Source organism: Equus asinus, chromosome 22 (assembly GCF_041296235.1).
Source record: "Equus asinus isolate D_3611 breed Donkey chromosome 22, EquAss-T2T_v2, whole genome shotgun sequence".
Taxonomy (NCBI): Eukaryota; Metazoa; Chordata; class Mammalia; order Perissodactyla; family Equidae; genus Equus; species Equus asinus.
In genome coordinates, this window is record NC_091811.1 from 19,661,358 (window position 1) to 19,669,105 (window position 7,748).

General features: G+C 42.1%; 1 protein-coding gene across 1 annotated transcript; it reads right to left on the reverse strand.

The window, feature by feature from the left end:
* Nucleotides 1-899: 899 nt before the first annotated feature.
* NANOG (Nanog homeobox) lies at nt 900-6,266 on the reverse strand. The gene is made up of 4 exons (XM_014851002.3): nt 5,695-6,266; nt 3,204-3,472; nt 1,940-2,026; nt 900-1,799 (listed from the first exon to the last, which is right to left on the reverse strand). The coding sequence occupies exons 1-4, from the start codon at nt 5,843-5,845 to the stop codon at nt 1,371-1,373; spliced, it is 936 nt and encodes a 311-aa protein (XP_014706488.3). The 5' UTR covers nt 5,846-6,266; the 3' UTR covers nt 900-1,370.
* Between the last annotated feature and the right edge of the window lie 1,482 nt (nt 6,267-7,748).

Here is a 7,748-nt window from a genome sequence, read left to right on the forward strand (position 1 = left end):
TGGCCGAGAGGTTAAGTTCTCGCACTCCGCTGCAGTGGCCCAGGGTTTCACCCAGGGTTTCACCGGTTCGGATCCTGGGCGTGGACATGGCGCCACTCATCAGGCCATGTTGAGGCGGTGTCCCAAATGCCACAACTAGAAGGACCCACAACTAAAAATATACAACTATGTACTGGGGGGCTTGGGGAGAAAAAGCAGAAAAAAAAAAAGAATTGGCAAGTTGTTAGCTCAGGTGCCAATTGTTAAAAAAGAAAAGAATTGTGCTTTGTAGTTGGCCTACAAATTTAACAGTGCGTAAAAAATAAAAGCTCGCATTTTTTTTAAATGTTTAAAAATAAGCTTGTTTCAACATAGTTCTTTCTGGCAGGGTGTTTGTACAGAAGAGCAGTCACAGAACCTTTCCTATGTGTGAGTTGCAGGGTGAGATAAGTCACTTTTTCCCTCCTCCTTTAGCTCCCTTCTACACCTTCCATCATTTGCCTCTCCCCTTGGCTGTCCTTCATTTATCCTCTTTACAAACCTAAGATCTCTGCTTATCACTTCTCCGTTCCATATTTTCCAGATGTGGCACTCTTCTTTAACTGCAAATAACCATAAATTTTATCGTTTCAGTAACATTACACACACAGGGAGTAAATAGCTTTGTTCAGGTTTGGTTAATCAGTCACCCAGCATTGTATACTTGGTTACCTTTCCTTTATTCATTTCTAAGATAGCAATCTCCCTAACAGCTAAAAGATTTCAGTTAATTTCCCCCCCACCTCAAAAAATGTAATTAAGACCCATGTTTAGTCAAATTTTTACTCCTTGAGCCACTGGGTGAAATCAAGATAGAGACAACTAAAGGTAAAATGTATATTTTATTTATTTGTACTTAAACTTACAAACCAACTGGCCAAACTGGTTCTATTATTATCATGATGCAGCAAAAATATAAAGCCTCTTTCTACAAGCACTAGAGTAAGAACAAATTAGGGGTTGCAGTAAAAGAGCAAAAGGGGTAGAGGAAATTAATGAAGCACTTAATAGCTTAACCCTTCACCTTAACAAGTGAGGTTTTTCAGAAGTAAAGTCTCCCAATCCCAGAAAATAGGATAATCCTTCACCACCCGTCTTTGTACTGTTACTTCCTAGAGAGTAGATTCTAGACCCTAAAGACATCCAAACTAGTATTCTATCTAGTTATCTGCAGCCAGAGACACCTGTTACCATGTTGGCCACAGCAGCCAAGGCTACCGAGCCCTCTAGAATCCGTCATACTCTCCCGACTCCCCAGATTGACACAATGGGCATAATTAGAAGCAGAATATCAAGAAAAATCCTAGAAGTAATATAGCCACTGCCCAAATCGAGATTCAATGTAGCCATCTTCACATATCTTCAGGCTGTATGTTCATGGGGTAATTTGGGAATAAATCCATGATTTGCTGGGTACTAAAATACTTAGCAGTTTGCTGTGTTGCGTTATGGCTTTCCCCAGCGGTTTCCAAGGTGGCCTCCAGGTCACTGACAGGAGAATTTTGCTGGAACTGGATCTGGGGCTGCAGGAATTCCTCTCCACAGCTGTGGAACGGACTGTTCCAGGCCTGATTGTTCCAAGCCTGGTTATTCCAGGCTTGGGAGCACCAGGTCTGACTGTTCCAGGAATGGTTGCTCCAAGACTGGCTGTTCCAGGTCTGGTTGCTCCAAGCTGGGTTATTCCAGGCCTGGTGGCTCCACATTGGAACGTTCCCAGCAGTGTTCACCAGGCACCCCTGGTGGTAGGAATAGAGCCCCGGGTAGTCTGTAGTTGCTGAGCCCTTCGGAAAAAGAATGGTGGGTTAACGGAAACGGTACAAGGAAAATCAGAATTGTCTGTGGTTGGGTTGTATTCTTCAGCAATGGATAAAGCTAAAAAGTCATCCTAAGGAAAGAGCAGAAAAAATAAGTTTCCTCTTACCCGAGTGACACTGTTGCTAGTCTTCGGCCAGTTGTTTTTCTGCCACCTCTTACATTTCATTCTCTGGTTCTGGAACCAGGTCTTAACCTGCAGGAAAAAGGTGACAGGAAAGCATAAAATACTAGTAATGCGGATGTGCTAAGGATCAAACAATACAGTTAACCTTTTTTTTCCTGACAACTACCACCATCTGAAGTTCAGGAACGAGTTTGAATTTCTAGAGTCCTTTCTTAAATCTTGAACCAATATCCCATGAATGAATTTTCAAGCCCCTCAAGTCAGTTGGCTGCTTTTTGTTTAATAAACCTAACCAGTTAGAGAAGACACTGCAAATCTACGAACCAGGACTTCACATTTAAATGTCTATTCATCTCCCTTTTCATAAGGTTTACCCATGCCATTAGCCACAGTTAAAGGTATTATATGGGGCCGGCCCCATGGCCAAGCGGTTAAGTCTATGCACTCTGCTTCGGCGGCCCAGGGTTTCACCAGTTCGAATCCTGGGTGGACATGGCACTGCTCAGCCGGCCATGCTGAGGTGGCGTCCCACATGCCACAACTAGAAGGACCAACAACTAAAAGTACACAACTATGTACCGGGGGGCTTTGGGGAGAAAAAGGAAAAATAAAATCTTTAAAGGTACTATATGTTTGCAATAAAAAGCCCCCTTCATATAAGCACATTTACATTTAATGTGGTGATGGTGGTCTTTTAATTCAGGAATTATGAAATATACCACTAGGACAACTATTTAGAAAACGAGATCACAGAAGGACTAGAAGAATATATATATATATTATAAAATCATGGGGTAGAGGACTTTCTAAGTATGGCACTAGTGATAGAAACCCATAAAATATTTGACTGAATAAAATGAGCAATAAATGCATGAAAAATGATTATCCTCATTAGTAATCAAATACACAGTTTTTATTTTAATGAGAACCAGTGTTGGTTAGGCATTCTCCTACCCTGGAAGATGGGATTATATTCCTCCTTTAATTAAGGAAAAATTGCAAACATTTTCACAATTTTGGTTTGTGCAATAAGGGAAAGTGGCTAATTTATGGCATAGTCCCACAACAGAGCACTTACTGAAAAAGGGTCATGAAATACATTACAAAAAGAGTCCACTTTCATATTAAATTATTTGTAGGGAGAGTGCATAAACACAGAATACCTAGAAAGATGTGAGCAATGCTCACCTGCAAATTAGCTTTATTTTTTATTTCTTATTACAACGACAAAACAAAACAGTCCTACCTGTTTGTAGCTAAGGTTCAGGATGTTGGAAAGTTCTTGCATCTGCTGGAGGCTGAGGTATTTCTGTCTCTGAAATCTGTCATTGAGGACACAGAGCTGGGTCTGAGAGAACACGGTTCTGATCTTCTGTTTCTTGCCATGGACCTTCTCTTCCTTCTTTGCCTCGCTCGTCTCTGCGGAAGCGGGCAGCGGTTTTACTCTGGGACTGGTGGATGAATCGGGGCTGTCCTGAATGAGCAGTTCTTCCATGGAGGAAGGCAGAGGAGAGACTGTTGGGAATAAAATGACGCTTTTCTCTAAAACATTTCAAACATTAAATCACATTTACAAATTTATTGTTTTCGAAGCACTTTTAAAGTCCTCACAACGTTAGAGCTAGATAGTAAGTAACAATTCGTAAGTGACCCTGAATGCTTTGCCAACAGTTGTACCGTCCGGTAAGTGTACCACTGTCACCATTTCACATAGAATGCACATGGTTAACATCATAGATTAACCTTTTGACTACCGATTTTTACTGTAAACTGATGCTCAGGAGCCCACATCCTGGCTGCTCATAAAGGTCAAAACGATCACTTGACTCCCACTTGCTGTGTTCCCTCCATAACTTTCTTTTGTAACCTTATTCATCAATCTACATGATTTTTAAAACTGATGATCAGATTCTGGGGACCCTATAAAATCAGCAGTTTATTGCCCCGTTCTAAATACCAGGACTAGCAGGAAATGTGAATTTCGATAGGCTTCCGTTTCAATCCAGACTTTACCTTTTTACTGACTCTGTGACCCCTTCTCCAAAATTATTTCTCCTTCAGAGTTTCCTCATTGATAAAACGAGATAATAGATAAAAATTGTCTAGCATGGAACTTTGTGTACATTGACTGTGTAACGGAAAATTTCCTCTATTACCTAGCATTAGTAGGCACTATGCCCTAATTTGCACTGAGGCATTCCCAGTGCTCAACTCCACGTCTACCCTAGTAGTGGAATAAATAGACAGGCTTAAAAGGCACAAATTCGAGGCGGCCCGGTGGTGTAGTGGTTAAGTTCACACACTCCGCTTTGGCTGCCCCGGATTCACTGGATCAGATCCCTGGCAGGGACCTACACACCGCTCATCAAGCCACGCTGTGGCAAGTGTCCCACATATAAAAATGGAGGAAAATGGGCACAGATGTTAGCTCGGGGTCACTCTTCCTCAGCAAAAAGAGGACTGGCAGCGGACGTTATCTCAAGGCTAAACTTCCTCACCAAAAAAATAAATAAAATAAATAAAAGGCGCAAATCCACAATCTCGTGCTTTTTGCAAGTAGATCTAAGAAGGAAAGAAAGTCCTCAACTGATGACTGGAAGTGGGGTTTATCCTAAAAATTAACTATCTATAAAAACTTACACTTGGCTTGCTAATAAGGACATGCCCACTTGCTCACTCCCAAGATATTTCTCTTACAAACCCCACTGTATACTCAACGTTTGAGGTTATAAAAGGACATTAACACAAAGTTTAGGAAAATGGAGTAACATGAAAATCTAACCGTGAAAGATAGAACAATTATTTTACTTATCCCTTCTCCACAACTTAGCTTTACAGATGTAACCATAATATAGATAGATTTGAGCTATTATTTTATACTGTAAATGCTAAAATTGGCATTTTGGGTAAAGGTTGGCTTACCTCTTTAACAACTACTACCAAATTGATTTCCAAAAAAGTGGTAGCAGCTTCAACAGTATCCCGAGCTTCCCCCACACTCGCAGTTACCATTTGGAGGCCTAAATACTAGAGTATAGGTTTTGAAGCCAAACTGGATCTCAAATCCGAGATCTAGTCACTCTGCCAGCAGAATAAAGCTTCTGGAATTATCTGCCATAAACTGAGGTGAGCGCTTCCTTTGCATTTGGGGGGCTTGAGAATAGTAGGCACTCACAAACTCGGAGCTGCCCAATGACACCCACACATCCAAAGGGTGGGAGAGGAGCCGACTGCTACTGTTGTAGAAAGGTAAAACATTTCCACAAGGTGGAGATTCACATAATTGGCCAAGCCGTTTCTGGTACTCCTTGAATAGACAAACCAAAAAGATGATGCACCCCCCCCCCAAGCTGTGATGTTATAACTTGTGGCTCAGCAGCAACATTTCCTATTACTGTGTGCCTGGCACCAAGATTTATACATCAGCTTACTTATCAGACACTTGTTTCCAGTGGCCGCACATGTAAACTCTCAGATATACAGTACAGTTGGACTACTGAGTCCTGTGTCCCTCGCCTCAGTCCAAAACTCCTGACACCTGGGACATAAGTGAAAGGGCATATGCCACCAGGTTACAGTTGAAAGAGAGGTATAAAGAGGATTAATAGATAATGACACCCGCTTGTATTAATGGGCTATAATTGCTCAAGAGGGAAATGGATGACCTTTACCTCCCGCTTCCTTCTTTCTCTTTCCCTTAAGGAAATTAGCCTTTCAAGGACTCAATTTTTTCTTACCAGTCTCCATGTGGGGTGTCTCAGCAGACGACATCTGCAAGGATGCGTAATTTTCTTCAGGCCCATAAATCTCAGGCACTGGTGAAGATCCCCTAGAATTGCATGCTTCAGGGCAAGGCAGGCTTTGGGCAAGATGGGGATCCACACTCATGCTGTTAAGTTGAAGGAGAGGGCAAGAATCCAAAGGGTGAGATTGTAAAAAAGGCCCAGGCTTAAGTATCCAGGCAGAAGACCTTAGAGAAATATGAAGATCGCCAAACGGAAGTTACCAAAAAGGCAGGATTTAGCGAGTCACCTCTGCAGTAATAGAAGCCATTCAGCCCAATCTCTCACTAAAGGTAAGAATTTTGGAGGCTCCAGATTTATAAGGAAGGCTCAACCATACGTAGACCCGCCCCTCCTGGCAGCCCAACGCCCACTCACACCCTTGCGAATTCTCAGTTAATCCTGTCTGCCAGTCTCACCAAGGCCATTGTAATGCAAAAGGTAGCTGCCGAATAACCCAGACTGGGTGGGGAACTAGCCAACTGGGGCTACAGAACCTGGAGACAAAATAAACCCAGCAATTGAGTACCTGTAGATTCACCATGTTTCCACCTTTTAAGATCAAAGATGCACCCCCAATTTCTGAGGCTACCTCAGGTGATTGGAATTCCCACCAGGACAATTAATTTCTTGATCTGAGACCCTTTGGGGTCTCAGTCGGGCTAATGGAGGCAGAAGCTTCCACTAGCTCCATTTTCCTCTTTGATTCACCCTAAGGTCACAATAAAAGACATATTGTATGTTGCTAAGGCATCAGTTGATGTTAAAAATAAATACTTGTTTTCAACTCCCACTTTAGTTCTTTCTTGTTTTTTAGCTTTCAGAAAGGCAGGCAAGTCTCCCCACCAGGACTGTTATCTTATTTTTAACAAAAGCCAGAGGAAAGGAGCTGCGAGCTGCGGACCTAAGGCACTTTGGTGCCCTGTAGTAATTAGAGGTTATACCATTACTATGGAAGAGTTTTAATTAGTTTTTATACACATGTTCTGGATAGACTCTTGGCTCAGCTACTTTAGTAAATCTCAGTTTCTTCATCTGTAAGTAAGGATGAAAGTAATAATTAAGGAAAATTAAGCACTAAGTACTCTTAATATTTGATGTGTCAGTGATCTACAAACAGTGGCTGTTAATAGGAATTCTATTAGGATCCCACGCCCATGACCTCCAAGTTTGAAATTACCTTTGTGCTGTAATTTTTATTTTAATCCAGTGAGCAACATGATAGAATGAAAGCACCCCCTTTTAGTTTTACCTGGGACATTACTAGATGTGAAATAAAGGCATTTATTGACCTGTAAATCCACCCAAGTGAAAGGAGGGAGGCAAAGAAGAACGCCCTCTAGGCAAATGACCGTCCCGTAACAGACCTGCCCAAGCGTTTGTGACGCGTTCCTTTTAGAATCAATTTTTGCCCTCCTAGCCCTCCTTCCCAAGCTCACGTCTTTTTCTGGCTGTTTTTCCCCCTGGCTCGCTCTTTAATCAACTTTTCCTTCTCTAGCCTGGCGATCCTTTCATGTCCTTCAACCCCACTCCATCCCCACTCTGTCAATTTGTTTTTTTGGTATGCCTTCCAAAGGAACAGTTTTTAGAGTTGGGTTCCAGCACTAAAATATTTATGGACAAATATAACAGTTCACAGCTTTCAATTTTCTTCCCCATTCCCAAATTCAACACTCAAGAAACCTAACTTTTCTTCCCTTTTTCCAATCACCCACCCCTAAAAGTAAACCCATAGCAAATTCCAGTTATATGTTTGTGTAAGATGCAACTCTTGGCTAATCCTCCCATGCACTCTGCTACGCGGGTCTCCAGCTGGAGCTGCTGGCTTTGCTCCCATGCAAGCTGATTTTCGTTCACCAGGCAAAGATGCCAACTTGTGAGCGAAGGAGTGTTGCCGCATCCAAACAAGGGATGAAATTTTATGTAACCTTTTCTTTGTCTTCTCAGACTATCATTCTGGAAGGCAATAGAGTTTGGAATAGGAACGTCAAGAAGAGGGTGGGTGGAAA

Coding starts and splice junctions, on each gene's coding strand:
- NANOG (XM_014851002.3), bottom strand. CDS start 5,845: ATGAGTGTGGATCCCCATCTTGCCCAAAGCCTGCCTTGCCCTGAAGCA. Junction 3,473..5,694: donor GACACCCCACATGGAGACTG/GTAAGAAAAAAT, acceptor TATTCCCAACAG/TCTCTCCTCTGCCTTCCTCC. Junction 1,800..1,939: donor CTAGCAACAGTGTCACTCGG/GTAAGAGGAAAC, acceptor CTTTTTCCGAAG/GGCTCAGCAACTACAGACTA.